Source organism: Euprymna scolopes, chromosome 16, assembly GCF_053919585.1.
Source record: "Euprymna scolopes isolate OS-2025 chromosome 16, ASM5391958v1, whole genome shotgun sequence".
NCBI classification, from domain to species: Eukaryota; Metazoa; Mollusca; class Cephalopoda; order Sepiida; family Sepiolidae; genus Euprymna; species Euprymna scolopes.
The window spans coordinates 18,998,101-19,015,600 of NC_136497.1; the positions used below are offsets into that span (position 1 = coordinate 18,998,101).

Here is a 17,500-nt window from a genome sequence, read left to right on the forward strand (position 1 = left end):
TTTTCCCTGTATAAGTAAGTAAAAGTAATTGCCTGTTTGGAAGATTGGCATTATTTTGAAGTTATTTCCACTGCATGTATGTACGTGTTTTGAAACATAGAGGTGTTTGTTATCTGCAATTTTTATGTTTCTCTTATGTAAGGCCACTTTATTGTTGAGGTTTCTGGTGGCGCCTATGTAAGATTTGTCGCATGCTGTGCATCTTAGTATAGTTTGGGTCTTTTTTATTCTGAATGTTTGTGTTGGGTTTTTGAATGTGCATCTGCTTCCTTTTATTATTATGTCACAAACTCCACATCGTTGTTTGTTGCATTTTGTTTTTTGTGTGTTTTTTTGGTTCTTAGTTAGTCTACTGGAATCTTTTCTGTTAGTTCGATACCTTTACATATTAGTAGTGGTGGATATTCTTTTTTTCTGCAAGGTTATTTGCAGTTTATTTAGTCGAGTCGAACGCAGGTGTTTGTCTGTAACTATGGTGTAGACTCTGCGTACCAGGGAGTAGGGTCTAGATTTTAGACACTTTTTGGGGTGGTGGCGTTTGAAGTGGAGGTATTGTTGAGTTTCTGTGGGTTTTTGGTGGATGTCTGTTATTATGGTGTTATTTCTCATTTTTAATTGAATGTCTAGAAAATGTACTTTTGCGGGGCTTTGTTCTAGGGTGAAATTGATTTGGGAGTGTAGATTTTGGAGTATAGTGTGGAGCTCTCTGATGCCCCCCATGTAGTTTTCTAGAGGATAAAGCAATCGCCCAGCTATCTCTTTCCAGATTTTATGAAGAGTACTTTGGTATTGTGTCCATATTTCGTCTCTATCTTTTCATAAAGGGTCTCTTCCAGGTAGGCTAGTGTAAATGTGGCGTATTTTGGTGTCATTTTTGTACCCATTGCTGTACCTAGTATCTGGATGTAGTTGTCATTTTTAAATTCGAAGAAGTTATTGGGGATTATATCTATGCTGTCAATCACGAATTGTTTAGTGAATCTCGGGTGTAATATTTGTGTATGGTTATCAATCCAGTATGAGACAACTTCTTTCCCTAGATTGTGGGGAATATTGCTGTATAGGCTGCTAACATTGAATGTAGCTTGTATTTTCTCATCGCCTACTGTTTGTAGCAGGGAATTAAGGAAGTGTATGTCACCTCTTATATAGCTTCTGACTAGATCTATGAAGGGTTGTAATAGTATTCTATTAAGTTGTTAAGTCTGCTCGTTGGTCATGCTGGTCCTGCTACTATGAGTCTAGATGTGAGGCAATTGGGATTTGGGGCGCTGATATATTCTGAGTTTTGTATGTTAATGGCATGTCTTATCTGTGTATATTTTGGGTAGTCAGTAGAATAAACTATTGGAGTAGAAGGCTCTCTTACATCTAGGGATCTCTACTGTGAAAGGGGTGGGATTGTACTGCTTGTCGGGTTTGTCGGGGGTATTTATGTAGAGGGGGTACAAGTGCTTGCAGCTCGTCGGAACATTCACCGTTAAAGTACTTGTAGAACAGGCAGAGGGATGCTACATTGCGTCCATGGGACAGAGGCTGAAGCTTGGATGATAGTTCAGGACCTATCAGGTTGGCGACTCTCTTTTGAACCTTGTCTAGGAGTGAGAGAATAGTAGCAGATGCACCGGCCCAAATATGACGACAATACTCCATACATGGACGAATGGTGGCCTTATAGTGGTACAGGATACTTTCAGGCGTCAGTAGCTTTCTAACACGGTAGAGAGAACCTACCTTTTTTGCAGCGGCCCTGGCAATGCTCTCAATGTAATTGTTCCAACTCATATTTCCTGTGAACGTTAGGCCGAGGAGTTTAAAAGATGTGCTTTCAGATAAAGAGATTTTGGCCATCGCTATTGGTGGTAGAGAAGATTTCTTGTAGTTATTGAAGGAGACAAGTTTAGTCTGGTCAGCATTGAATGTAATCATCCATTTTTGCCCCCGTTCCACTACAGATTAAAAATAATAAAAAATATTTTTATTCATTGATTAATTTGTTGCAATTGATTAATTGATTGCCATTGTTCAAGTATATTATTGGTGGAATTATTTTAAAATTATTTTTATAATTCCTAATTTGTATATAAGTTTATTTGATTTTTCTCTTGATATTGTTTCATTAATCGATTTATTATTTCAGAATCCTAAATTGTCTTTTGCAAAATATGTTTATTTTCTTAGTCAATGCAAGTTATTACACCTCACCTCCATCCGGTCCATAGATTAACAAGCCCGTCTCCACAAGCGCCAAACTTCATTCCTAGATAAAGACCAGTTTGCCTTTTTGGCAGGTTTTGTGGAAAAAATTAAATGGAGTTACCTCCCTTACACTGCCATGCTATTCTATAATAAAACCACTAATGTTATATTATGCAGACTTGTTATTGCGTAGAAGTAAATTTTAGCGTATATTTATAAAATATATTTTAAACATTGTAGTCAGTTCATCATTGGTTTGTGTAAAATGGGGCACCATATTTGAAAGGTTGGAAACCATTTAATTGGGCCCTTTTCTTCTTATCATAAATGAGTTTACACTGCGAATTCATTCTGTTCATCTCATTTCAGGTGTCGTGGCTGGTCTAATGATCGATACCATAGGTTGTCGATGGTCTATGTTTATAGGGAGTTTTCTCACTTGCATTCCGATTTTATGCAGCTTTATGTGTAATGAACTTGTCGGCTTCATTATCCTACTTGGAATTATTAGTGGTAAGTATAAACATTGGTCTTTAAAAGTTGATTGATGTTATGCTAATTGTATTTTCACTCTCCTACCATGCGAATAATTTGTAGACTTTTCTTTGTAGGCCTATATTTTATAGTTTGTAGAGGAGAGATTATATTTGAATTTACTTGTGTTATAAAGTTATTAATCTAATTGTTTATAAAAATGATTTTAATTTTTTTAGATAAAATGACGAATTTAATTGTGCAATGCAACAGACAAATTTAATTGTTTTATAAAAATGACAGATGAAATTGTTTATTACAAAGATAAGTGTAATTGTTTTATTAAACCTCTTATATTTCGGTGTGTCCGATCGTCAATTGTGTTTTAAGTCTATTTAATTTGTAAAAAACATCAATCTTTTTAATTTCTTGATTTATATACTCGTTGGCGATAATAAAACACACACACAGCTGATTATAAAAATATTTCGTTTATTTAACATAACCTTTCAGTTTTCGAATGACAGTTTTCACAAGTCTGATAGCGTGCGTGGCAGGGGTGGTGGTGAGTGCAGAGGAATGTGTTTCTTAGCTCGCCCTCTCGTCCTCTCTCTCTCTCTCGCTCTCTCTCTTTCTCTCTCGACTCCAACTGCATGTAGATGTGTAACTAGTCCTTTGTGGTTACGTTACTCGACCACACAAAAACCCAGCACGTGACCCTCAGTCACGTTTTCTGGCCAAATTTATTGTTTTTATTCCTCGGTTTCAAAACCACCATATTCTTTCCTTGTTATTGTTTCTAAGTAAACCAAAATATTTTACTAAATATTGTTTTATTCAAATATTCTCTCTGCATACTTTTTTTCTATCTAACAGTTAACAAAATAATAATCATGTTCATTTTTTTTACTTTTTAATAATAATAATAATAATAATAATAATAATAATCGATTTCCTAAATCCACTATCAGCAAGGCCACCCAATATTGCTCCGATGTATTCCAACAGAACGACAAATTTAATTGTTGTATGAAAAGATGAATTAAATTTACTTTATTAAAAAAAATAATGGATTTAATTGTTTTGTGTGACAAAACAACGTTAATTGCTTTATAGAAAAAGACGAATTTGATTGTTTTGTAAACAACTAGCAGAGCTACCCGACATTGATCGAATCAAAATTATAACATGACTTTTCTCCCTCTCTCTTCTCATCCCCTATTTTCCCCATTACCATCTGTCTCCTCTTCTCCTTTTTGCCCAGCCCATTCATCTCTCTGGACACACCCACCCACACACACACACACACACACACACACACACACACACACACACACACACACACACACACACACACATATATATATATATATAACCGGAATCAGCGTAATGAAATAATTATAACAATCAGAATTGCTTCCCTTTTATATGATAACAATAACAGATGCGTGCACATGTTTATGACATTAAATGCTGATTTGAATCCCAGATAATAAATACTGCTTTCGAAATTTTCAATATAAACATTGTGTGTCTTTGGTTAATAGTTTTAGAGTTTTAGCATGATACGCAAACATATACACATACGCATAGACAACCGTCGTTTATATAATAGATCAATTTAATCTTACAAAAAAATATTTGCGTTGTGTCGACTCAAAGTGACGGAAAACTACACAGTGATCCGTCTTTTTTTCGACAGTGTTTTAAAAATAAAATTGTGTAGCAACGATAAAATCAATACATGATCGCCGGTTGGAATCTTTTTGGTGCAGATCACAAAGAACGATCCTAGACTGGTAGTTGTAGTTGCAGATTAGTAACCAATCGTCTACTTGCAAGAGCATTAGAATCGAGTTTTACATAGAGCAGCTGGTAATCCATAATATGCACCCGTGTCAGTACTGTCCAAGCGACATATTGCTTAACTTTACTGATTTTCCTGCAACCGGTTCATCAAGTTAATTATATATATACAACCTCATCAAATATCGAGTATATAATTTTTTTTTTTTTTTTACACAGTGATCACCACTTATCAAGGCCCGGAAGCCACTCAGGGATAAGGGTTATTGCAAGTACATTACGTTAGTTTGGAGATTTGATGGAGTGTTTACTTAAGGGGGCGGTTCATTAGGAATTTGTTAATATTAGACTTGAAGACATCCAAGTTGTAGTCCGGAGGGAAGCAGGCAGACGGAACAGAGTTCCACATACGGGATATATATATATATATATATATATATATATATATATATATATATATATATATATATATAGTTTGGGCCTGCGAAGTGCCTAGTTTATTTAAATTTACCGTGGATTGGGGATAAGAGTATGAAATTGTCAAAACAGATTGTTAGAAGTGTTTATAAGTGCTTCTACTATGTTTCCTTGCGTTTGGTATACACTACGAGACCTGTTTTTCCTTCTTTTCGCAAAGATAGTTTGCCTTACACCCAAATTAGTAATATTGTTTATTAATTTAAATACCAGTGGGCGAGCATCTTTGCATTTGCTAACTGGTGTAAACCAGCACGTTCCATCTAAAATTAGACAGGGGAGGGTAGGATCTGGCAGGCTTCCTCCTTCCATAGCCTTGGACTCTGCCATTGGCCAGCATTTGGTTGACAATCCATGCTGTGCTGAAAAATATAAAATAAAGTGGTTCGAGGTGCTACACAGAGCAAACCCCAAAAAACATTTAAAGATTTCGGAGTCTGTCTCTATTGCGGTTTGAAAACCTTCTTTATGCCGGCAAACGGAGACAACGAACACATTATTTCTCTTTGGGGAACTTTGACCAGTTTTCCCCCCATTCCCCCTTCCCTTCGCTGTACCAAGGTTTAGTTTTAATCGCTTTTATCGCAATTTCAGATTAAATATTTCTTTAAATCGTTTTTTTCCTTCTTTCTGGCACATTCAAATTCCCCCGTAGTGCTCTTTAATTTCGCTAGTAATATTGTTTTTGTATGTTATCGATTTCTCCTGACGAAATGATAGCTGAAAGAGCTCTCGAGAAATTCCCGTATATTTTATTCAAATCCTTATATAAATTTTATATCTCCAAACAGTTATATATATATATATATATATATATATATATATATATATATATATATATATATATATATATATTGCACTTAATTTTATAATAATCTAGTACCGTATTAATGGTTGACGGTTCCGGTTAATTCAAATAAAATACATGTTTTCTAAGTGGACCATGGCAGACTTATCTTGAACAAAAACACAAACAAAACTTACCGGAACAAAGTTTATTTCATAAAACATCTCATCTGTGGATGATGTTCTAGAGGGAAAAAGTCAGAGAAATGAAGCACGATCATGTGAGAGAAGACGATCATGTTCTCTTCGGGAAAATGTTACAAAAGAAAAAGTTCAGAGTTTTGTTATTAGAGATCTTCTGCCCCTTGCGACGTACTCTGCTACAACGTGTGGGCCTCGCAGATAAAGTTAGAGCTGTTTCTCAATCGATTATAACATGGTTGTCTTCAAGTCTTATATAAAAAACTTATTGATCCGTTCTCTTGGATAATCAATTCTTCTTAAGCAATATTCTATCAATTCTATCGATTATTTCCAATTCTCTTATGATTGCGATTATTGTCTAATTGTCAATCTTTGTAACCTATATCCTCGAGTATCCTCCAGACCTTAGGAAGCGGTGATCCTGTAGTAAATAAAAATATAAACCTCGTCAAATTAAGATAAAATACGTTTATTTTGATCAATGTTTTACTTCAATCAGATATGCTGTAAACAACGTTTTGATACAATCTTGGAGAGGGTAGATAAACTCAAACGAAGATGCAATCACCAGTACAATAAAAAGACACCCCGCCCAACCCAACGAGTAACAAAATCTCGCTTCGTTATTGTAAAGGTTTACAAATACCAGAAAACTTTTGTTTTCCAATGACTTCTTTCACTAGATCGTTGCTTTCCGAATTCTCTCCCTGTTTTCCAGACTGTACTAGCATGTTGACATTTAAATATAATGTAAACAAATATCTTGGTGTACCTTATAAATCAACCCTTAATCATCTACCTCGTACGTATTAGTACCAATATTTCTCGTTTTAGGTGAATAAAATTACAAATGGAGACAATTCATGTTGAGAATTCACGTTGTCTTCTTCATGTATCAGGTTTCGCAGACATCGATAATCATACTATAGCAATCCTCTCAGCATTCGGACCGTTTTTCATCATAATGTTCTTTACAGTATAGTACATATACTAGGTTGCAATTACTTGCTGGAAAGGTAGCACTTGCAGGTCGTTTAGTCTTAGTCATAGTACCTAAAAAATTAGCATCACAGCCACACAAGTCGATTTTAATGCTCTAATTTCAAATACTTTGTATTCCATATGCTAAAGTTATTCTCAAATGTTCTTTATTCATTTTTTTAACAATTGTATAATTCTAATTTTTCTTATTTGATTTTAATTGCAGCATTTGGCTCATCAATTGTGATGTTGATTGGGATGGTTCGAGTCGGTCAGACATTTGGCACTGAGCACCAATTCGGCTCAATCTTCATTACTGGGGCACATCCATCGGGGTTCATAGTATTTCCTCAGATAATGCCTTATATCATTAATGCGTATGGATGGAGGGGAGCACTCTTTATTTTGTCAGGCATTACCCTCCAAATTCTTCCGTTTGGATTCCTGGCCACAAGTAGTAAGTTTATTTATTTACTTATTTATCTGTAGTTATCCGGGGGGATTTTTCGTTTGTTTTTATTTCCATTTTTTAACTATGACTTTATTTTTACCCATTTTATCTCAACCAAGGAGGTTGATTTCGATTTCGCTCAAGCTTGTTTCATTGTTTATTTTCTTACAGCCTAGCGTTGATATCGCTCGATCAATCATCGCCAAACTTATTAAAAATCGATCATGATCTAACACAGAACTGATTGTCATTTAGGATATCTTATTAAAAACCAGAGCCAAGATCATAGAAAAGCGGAATCAGAATCTTAACGATAAATTCTGTTCTGTTCCTTGTAATCGCAAATTCATCCCATATTCTAATTATTGAAGTCCTGCACTAGGTGTGTCAGATACTTTGTGAAAAATATTGAATAATTCAACCTCCTGATTTTCCAAGGTTATAACTACTCGAAAAATGTAATTCAAACCCTAATTTTTTTTCAATTAAAGGATCAAGGACCAAGGTTTCATTAAAAATAAAAACAAAAAAGAAACATGATTTGAAAAAAAAGTTTTAAACTTCGGATTTTACAGGTAAATTTAAAAAAAAAACACTACTTTTTTGTTTTAAATTAGCATGTATTATTTATTGATCCTTTGTCTTCAATTTGTGATATATAAAACTTTGGTGAGTAAATTAATTATTTACTTTTTAATAGACATTTCAAAATGGGGGGACGTGAATAAAAAAAAACGTTTGTCTAAAATATCATATTCAGTTTATTCAAAAGAGCATAAAATTTCACATTGACCCTGAAAATATCGTAAAAATAGAATACATTGAAAAATTTTGATAGATTTTTAAAGTTTAAAAATTGAAAATACTGAACTCGTAAAATTCAATTAATTTCATTACCGTTTTTTTTTTAATAAAAAAATAATATTTCTTTTACGTTTTATACAACTTTAATAGTTTATTTTGGAAGTAAATCCATAAAGAAAATAAACAACCCAATTTTAAAAGAGAAATTACGAGTTTTTTTTTAAAATATTTTATTCGCAGTTTCGTGTTAGGGGTGTCAAAATTCCTACAAAAATGCTGATACACATAGTCCTGCACATGATATGACCTTGATCTTGAATAAGTTGGATCAAAAACCAGATTTTGGCGAAATTTCAACTTCCGATTTTTGTAATTTTTGAATTGATCTAATATTCTACAATAATTCTGCGTAGTTTTAGCCTGATCAAATAAATTATTTTAGGGTTATTTATCTTTCCCTGGCTTTACTTTAATCCTATTCCCACGTTGTTCGATGGAGGTACGAAGCCTCGCAAGTGAATTAGTGTGAGATATTATCCCACTTCGGGTTTGACCTTGGCAGAATTGAAAGAAAAAAATCAGAAATCACAAAAGGCTCACCTTTAAACTTCAACGTAAATTTTATTAAAGTAAAAGATTCAAATTGCAAAATTAGCTTTCTGCTGAATAGAGCCGGTAACACCCGTAAGGGTAGTAGTTCATGGTTTATCTTCGCGTTTGCAGGATTCAAGTCTCCACACGAGTCGCAACAAATCGATGAGTTAAGTGATGCCTTCCAAGGATGAATGATGCTTGTATCCTTAATTGTATTTTTGTAACAGAGCGCACATGAGCCCGTATGAAAATATCATCAGCAGCTACAGATGGATAGCAAGCGATTGTATTAGAAGCAGTAGCAGCGTTTAAATGCGTATGCAAATTGGCAAGTGTGCTCGGGTGTGCGTTTGAAGAATTAGAAAAGAAGGACACTACGTGGTCGGAGAAATTAAGTCGGCACCGAAAGAAATGGACGTGTAAAGTAAAGATGAGAATGGGCTGGCTGTGGCAAGTGTACTGTCGGAAAAAAGCGTGCGGTCTGAAGAAAGAGAAACGTGAGTCAGGTAAAATAGACATGTGGCAGCGGGAAACTTTTTAAGTTTTGTCGAGACGGGAGAGTACCTGTAATAAATGCCTTCGATAAAAAAAGAAAAAAATGCCGACACGGATTTTTATTCATTTCTTTCCAGCTTTATTTTTATGAATTATTAAAGTAAAGTGTAACGTCACATAACGTTACAGTTTTATTCTATTTCCATATTTTATTCTTTTGTAACGTAGCCGTTACGTCGCAAATAGACAAAAAAAATATAACAGGAATAGAAACAATTAAAAATCCGGCCCGGCATTTATTTTTTAACAAATGTTTTTGCTACCATTCATTTCAAAAGTATCTCGTTGCAACCTATCCAGTTTAGCCTCCCTTTCTTCCGGCCACATGCTGAGCACAGCCGAAACATTCTCGCCCTCGACTGTGTAGGTCCATTTTCTTCAACATGCACTTTCCTTCTGCCGATCACGTGGTGCATTTTTCTCCTTTTGTTTTCCTTTTTCGTCTCGCGCACACTTGTTAATTTGCTATTGTTGCTGCTATTTTCCCACGTGTTCATATGTACTATGTCACGCTTTGTTCTCTGGCTTTGAATTAAATCATACTTTACATTTATTCCTCTCTTAACATGATTTTCTCTGCATTGCATTGTCCGTAGTATTTGACTTTCAAAGTATATTTACATTTTCAGGAAACCCTCCAAATGTGCAAAGGCTAAATTTATCTTTTAAACATTGTTTTCTCGCAGGCAATGAGATGTATTACAAACAATAATAAAAACAAAGTAAAAGCTAATTAGCATCCTCTTTCTTCAAATCCTACTTCTGATTATTATGAAAGTAAACCATATTTTAATTATTTTAAAATGGATATGAAAAAATTATCTCTACTTATGTACGAGGTTTTCAGACTTTCTTCGTATTAGCACTTTTATTGATAGTACACGCTTGAAACTCTAGTCCCTTCAAAGTAATCTCTTGCATTTGCAATACACTTGTTGTACCGTTCCAACAACTTCGGAAAGCCCCCCCCCCCATGTAAGTCATGTTCTGTGAGCGTGTCAATGACTTTCGTCACAGGCTCTTTCATCTCCTCAATTGTCGCATAAAACTAGCCTCTAAGGATTTCCGTAGGCTTAGGAAATAACCAAAAGTCACAGGGAGCAAAGTTCTGGTCTATAGGGAGGGTGAGAAACTGTCTTGATGTCCATCTTGGTCAAATAGTCTGTGACAAGGATGGAATTGTGGACTGGTGTATTCGCGCAAATCTTTCGCATCTTCAGTTCCTCACAAATAATTGTGTATAAAGTTTCCATATTGAAATCAAACTTTAAAGACACGCGGCGGTCCTTATCTATGAAATTCTTTGTTTGACCAATCGACTATGGTGTTCTGACTTCCTTATTCCTTCTACACCTATCATTATCTCTCACATATTCTTTGCCTTCCTTGAATCTTTTATGCCACTCAAAAACTTATGCTCGATTCATGCAACATGGTCTAAAAGCAGCCTGAAGCATTCCATACATTTCTGTGTTATTTTCCCCAGTTTAAAACAGAATTTTATTGCATATCGTTCTTTTAAAGTTTCCTCATGCACAGATTGCATTTTTAAATCACCAGTTGTGACAATTAGGCTTTAGTAGGGTGTATTCCAATTTCTGCTGTAGCTGTTCATTTGAACCTAAACTTACAAGTATTGGTCAGTCATCTCCTAAGATGCACAGAACAACATACTGAATTTTTAAGCATAAATGCCTGTACAAAAAATGTCCGGAAACTTATTGAAGGCACTTCGTAAAAAAGCCACTTTGTGTGTGTGTTTGTGCATATGAAGATTCGTTTCCTATGCACTCCAAAACGGCTGGGCCGAATTTTTATGAAATGTCACGCAAATGTAGGTTATGTGCCTGGGTGTGTTTTTAGATAGGTATTCTATCGAAATGCATCCGATAAATATCGCAAATCGATAATCGAAAAGCCTGATTAAAAAAGAAACAGTCCTCGTTTGATGAAAGTTAACAGTTTTATACACGCTACCTTTACAACTGCATTTGAGAAGTTTTATCACCGCACAACCAGAGGAGCCCGGTGTATAAAATAAACAGTAGCTTTTAAAATGGGTGTTTCTTTTTAAGGCCATATTAAACCATGATCCTTAACTTTTGCATTTTGAACTTTAATACAAGTTATTATATAAAATAGTTTCATAGAATCAACAGCATGTTCTCTTCTGTGTGATGTAGACTACAATTTATCTTTGAGTAAGTCACTGCAGGGAAGCATGTACCATTCCTCCGGGTGCATCACGTTGGGTTTCCGAAAAGCGCAGGCAATCAATCGATTTGATTTAAAACTGGGCGATTTCACAGATTTCGATGACAATAAAAGTAATCATTGATTTTTATTCAATCCCGAGCAACGTCGAATCTCTCCGCTAGTACTAATTAGTAACTAAACATGGTAAATTTTATATTTTATATTGCATCGCATTATAAGATGTAGAAAAAAATTAAGAAATGATTAAATTTTATTTTGATTTAAAAAAAACGTAGTGTATCGTTATGCTAACTTTGATATTAAAAAGTACTGTAAAGAACGAAATATGCAAGTAAAAACATAGTCTATACATACATACATACATACATACATACACACATAAACACGCATATATACACACATATATATATGCATATATTCTTCTTCTTCTTCTTCTTCTTCTTCTTCTTCTTCTTCTTCTTCTTGCTCGTCCGTCGAAGTCGACGATGACCAAGGTATCAATCAGTTCGGCGTCAGGGGTTTGTGGGTCCTGAGATGGCTGATGAGGCCAATCCGTGCTCGGCAGACTCTTCCACACTCTGGACACGTGAAGGCGGTATTGGCAGGCTGTGAACCGGCAGCTCTCTCCTTCCTCCTCTTGCGCTTCTGCTGGTCGTGTGTCATGCGTTGATTCTCTGCCCTGTCGGCTCCTAGGCTGATGACGCCAGGCCGAACGTTTAGCAGCGCGACTCTCCCAAGACTGGGGGCAGATGTCAAAGTATTTTAGGGACGTTCTCAGACAGTCTTTATATCGTTTCTTTTGGCCCCCTGCATTCCGCTTTCCCTGGCTGAGTTCCCCATAGAAAAGTTGTTTGGGGATTCGGCTGTCGTGCATGCGACAGACATGGCCTGCCCACCGGAGCTGGGTTTTGCGGATTATGGTGGTGATGGTATGGAGCCCAGCGCTTCAAGACTTCTGTGTCAGGAATTCTGTCTTGCCAGCGGATGTTGAGAAGATTACGGAGGCATCTGAGGTGGAAGCCATTCAACTGTTTTTCATGTCTTTTATATGGCGTCCAAGTTTCACATGCGTAGAGTAGGGTTGTCAGGACGACCGCTCGGTATACTTTCAGTTTGGTTGCGAGTGTAATGCCTCTCCTCTTCCACACATTGTCTCTAAGTCTTCCAAATGCACTGCTCGCTGTAGAGATCCTATGGTTAACCTCAATGTCAATGTTGGCGGTGCGGGAGAGGGTGCTGCCAAGGTAGGTGAATTGCTCCACAGCATGGATCTTCTGCCCTTTGACAGTGATGCCGGGTTCATGGTATGCATCTCCTGGGGCGGGTTGGTACATAACTTCTGTCTTCTTTGAACTGATGGTGAGACCAAAGTTGTCACAACTGGTGGAAAATCCGTCCATTTGACGTTGCATCTCTATCTCATTTGGGGCATTAAGGGCACAGTCATTGGCAAAGAGAAGGTCTCTGATGATGGTTTCCCTAACTTTCGTGACTGCCTGCATTCGCCTGATGTTAAACAATTCCCCGTCACATCTGTACTTGATTGCAATGCCAGAGTGACTGTCTTTGAAAGCGTCCTGGAGCATGGCAGAGAAAACCATGCTGAAGAGCGTCGGGGCTAAGACATAGCCCTGCTTGACCCCGTTGGTCACAGGGAAGGGCTCTGAGGGGTCGCCGTCATCCAGGACACGAGCGGTCATGCCCTCATGGAACTGCCTGACAATGGCGATGAACCTGTCTGGACAACCAAATTTTTTCATGATCCGCCAGAGGCCATTTCGGCAAACAGTGTCGAAGGCCTTGGTCAGGTCGACGAACGTGGTGTAGAGGCCCCGATGCTGCTCGACACACTTTTCCTGCAGTTGGCGTGCAGCAAAGATCATATCAGTCATCCCGCGGCCCGCTCGAAAGCCACACTGGCTCTCAGGAAGACGACCATCTTCAAGGGGCAACAGCAGGCGGTTGAGAAGGACGCGGGCCAGGATTTTCCCGGCGATGGAAAGAAGGGATATCCCGCGGTGGTTGTCACATGACTGACGATTTCCCTTGCGTTTGTAAATGTGAACGATAGTAGCATCACGAAAATCTTGCGGTAATTCTTCACTCTCCCACATGGATTGGAAGAGTTCTGTTAGTCTTAAAAGCAGCGTAGGTCCACCAGCTTTGTATACTTCTGCTGGAATTGAGTCGGGGCCGGGGGCCTTCCCAGAGGAAATTTGCTTGATGGCTTTGCTTACTTCCTCTGATGAGGGTGGGATGTCGAGCTCCTCGTTGATAGGCTCCTGGCGTAGTTGGTCGATGGCTTCATCGTTGATGGAAGATGGTCGGTTTAGCACACTGTTAAAGTGCTCCGCCCATCTATTAAAGATCTGCTTTTTGTCATTCAAGACAGTTGTTCCATCGGAGCTAAGCAGGGGGAGGAGCTAGAGGACTGGGGACCGTAGACAGCCCTCAGCGCATCGTAAAACTTCCTCATATCCTGGCTATCGGCATGCTCCTGGATCTCATCTGCTTTGGCGCTGAGCCAGGCATCGTACATGGAGCTGAGTCTGGCCTGCACCTTTCTGCGGATGTTGATGAAGGCAGCTTTCTTTGCGAAACACTTGGGGTCACTCTAATGTGTACGGAGAAGTTGGCGTTTCTCCTCCAGGAGGGGCTGAATCTCAGAGCCATTTTCATCAAACCAGTCCTGGTGCTTCTTTTGCTTGGGTCCAATGATTTCGAGAGCGATGGAGTAGGTGGAGTCTCTGAGGTGTGCCCACTGATCTTCGATAGTGTCCGAGATGGTGAGGGGGACAGATAGCTTGTCGTTGATTGCTTCCTGTAGCTCATGGATGACATCTGGACTTTTAAGTTTTTCCAGGTCAAGGCGCTTTGTGACTTTCTGGTCCTGAGGCCGCCTCTTGGGTTGGATGTAGAGGCACATTTTGGATATGATCAGGCGGTGATCTGTCCAACAGTCGGCACCACACACAGCCTTGGTCAATCTTACGTCTCTCCTGTCCCTTGCCCTGGTGATGACGTAGTCAATCAGATGCCAGTGGTGGGAGCGTGGGTGCATCCACGACGTCTTGCTACGGGTGGGTAGGCGGAACATGGTGTTGGTGATTGAAAGGTCGTGTGCAGCGCAAAGGCTGAGCAGCCGTAGGCCGTTGCTATTGCACTTGCCCACCCCATGGAGGCCAAGGACCCGGTCCCAAGTCGAATGGTCCATGCCAACGCGGGCATTGAAGTCGCCGAGGACGATGAGCTTCTCTCTCTGCGGAGCAGCGGAGATGAGGTTTTCCAGATCTTCATAGAACTGGTCCTTGGTATCTTTGGGGTTAGTCATGGTTGGTGTGTAGGCGTTGATCAGTGTGGCGGTTCTTGCCTTGTTGAGCGGGAGTTGCATCTTCATCAGCCGGTCATTGATGCCGTCCGGGATGCTGACCAGCTTCCTCACGTGCTCAGTCTTGATGGCGAAGCCCACGCCAGCCTCTCTGCGCTCCTCGCTGCTGCGTCCACTCCAAAAAAGGTGTAGCCGCCACCTGACTCTGTCAGTTGACCCTTGTCTGAGAGGCGAGTCTCACTGAGGGCTGCGATGTCTACATTATAACGGGCAAGCTCCCTTGCTACGAGAGCAGTTCTTCTCTCGGGTCGGTCAGCTCTGGTGTTGTCGAGCAAAGTACGAACATTCCATGATGCTAAGGTAAGCATCAACCCTTTTTTTCTCATGTCTCGACCGCTGTGAGGGAAACCCCGCCAGCCGCGGTATGCTGGCCAGGGGTGATGGTGAAGCAGCTATGTTTAGGGCTCCTTTTATCGCCCCGTCCTCGTGCCATGGAGGCGAGCAGAGTGATCCTTAAAAGGACTGCTCGGTCGGCCAGCCAGTTGCCTGCACCCCCTCGCTGCTTCGGTCGAGTGGAGTACGACCAGTTTCTGGGCCGCCTGTGTGCAGGTTTGCAGCTACAGCTCCCAGTGATTTCCACACCTGCTGCTTTGCTGCTCGCCCATCGCCACAGGGCTTGGTGTTGACGCAATGTTTGACACCCTGACTTGCGCTGGATTTGGATTATAGTGAGGGGGACTTGCGCTGCATCGGCCTCACTCTCTCATCCTGGCCCGCCCAATTCCAATATGCATATATATAAACATATACACACACACGTATATAATCTAATTTATAAACCTAACTATGCCTGTCTGTCTCTATCCGACACTAAAAATCGCAGAGCAGTGCTAGGCGCCTCAAATGATGGTTTTTTTTTATTGAGCGTTCTTGTATGGGTCTTTACCCGGTTAAAATAGCTTTTAAGGGGTCGAAAAGGGATCAACATTGAAAAAATCGTTATACATCTTGTACATGCATCTTTATTTATAATCTAATATATAAAAGGCTGTATGTTTGTCTGTCTGTCCCCATATTTTCAAACTTTATCCCATCCGAGACTAAGTTGCAGAGCGGCGCTAAGAGCCTGAAATGATTGCTTTTTTATGGACCGTTCTTTTATGGGTCTTTAGCCAGTTAAAATAATTTTTAAGGGGTTAAAAATTAGGAAAAATTGAAAAATCGTTATACAATTTGTACATTCATCTTAGTTTACTTTTAATTTTTAATTTTAAATCAGTTCATATGCATGTCACATTGGTAGAGTGGTAACGTTACCAGCTTTGAATGTTACAGATTTGATTTTAATTCTAGCTGATGGCAGAAATCCTTTTTTTTTACTTTTGAAATCACGACTCTATAATAATATATCCGAAATGTGGACAAATTAACATATCATATTCAAGCATATTTTACAACCGTGCAAAGCCGGGCACTCCACCGCTAGTATATATATATATATATATATATATATATATATATATATATATATAATGTGCATGTTAATAATAAAGATGCGACCACTCAATTCCTAAAGTTCTGTAAAACCACCGATTAACCATAACACTAGCCAACACATTTTTGTTGCCTAAGGTTACTAAGCTGATTTTGACTAATTTGGGGGTTCTGATTCCGAAAATCATATTAATTGTTTCTATTCAGATGAAGTTGTTGACATATTTGCTATTTTATAACCTTTTTTTACCTTAAAATTAGGTGTTCTGCCTCCCTGTTATCAACACATTATCTCCCGTTAAGTTACTCTAAAAAAATCTTGCAAAATAGTTAGATTTCTTTAACTCTTTCATTTTCCTACGTCTGTTCTTTGGTATTGTTTTTACTTTCTCATACTCGTCATTTTTTCTCTTTATGTTTTTACTTTTTCTCTTTAAATAAATCTACCCGTGGATTATGTACTAGTCTTCAAAGTCGTTATTTTTAAAAAATAGTTTATCTGACTGTTAAGCATAGATGCATGCGTCGGCAGTACATTATGCGTGTTTATATATACATTCTAGCTTCATAATTACAATTGTAGGTTACTATTGTGATGTATGTTAATTGATTATAACATTACAAACCTTAAAGTAAAAGTCAAATTTGCTATACAATGAGGTTGTTGATAAGAAGTGGACACTGAGTAGTAAATAGGCCTATCGATTGTGGCATGTTTTTGTTGATTTCTGGGTCAAAGAAAGGTTTATTCTCTTAATGTTAGGAATTCATTCATAAGTCAGACAGAAAATAATTAAACTGCATTATTTTACTTTCGTTGTATGCAAGCAATGCGTTGAGTTTATTCGACTGTGGACAAAAAAGGATAGAAAGTCGCTCCGCTTTGGTATTCTAATGGTTTGACAAGAACAGATAAACCATTTCGATGACTGCTATTTTTGTGCAATCAAAATGAAGAGAATTCGTTGGTTTATCCAAACCTCAAGTCTGCAATTAAGCAAATTCCACACTGCAATGAAATTCCTGTTCCAGCGTTTAAAGGCTTACCTGAATTGGAATTGCCTGGTTATGAAAAAGTTCAAGCCTCTGTTTTGCCCACTAACAGTAGTGAAGCCACTGTTTCCGATGTC

The 17,500-nt window shown here is 38.3% G+C and overlaps 1 protein-coding gene across 1 annotated transcript in view; it reads left to right on the top strand.

The window, feature by feature from the left end:
- LOC145296244 (monocarboxylate transporter 2-like) overlaps window positions 1-17,500 on the top strand; it is a 74,881-nt gene that overhangs the window by 41,553 nt on the left and 15,828 nt on the right. The window contains exons 2-3 of the mRNA XM_080142457.1: window positions 2,569-2,712; window positions 7,154-7,384. Of these exons, the coding sequence (XP_079998583.1) occupies window positions 2,569-2,712; window positions 7,154-7,384 (375 nt within the window). The remainder of the gene's footprint in view (window positions 1-2,568; window positions 2,713-7,153; window positions 7,385-17,500) is intronic.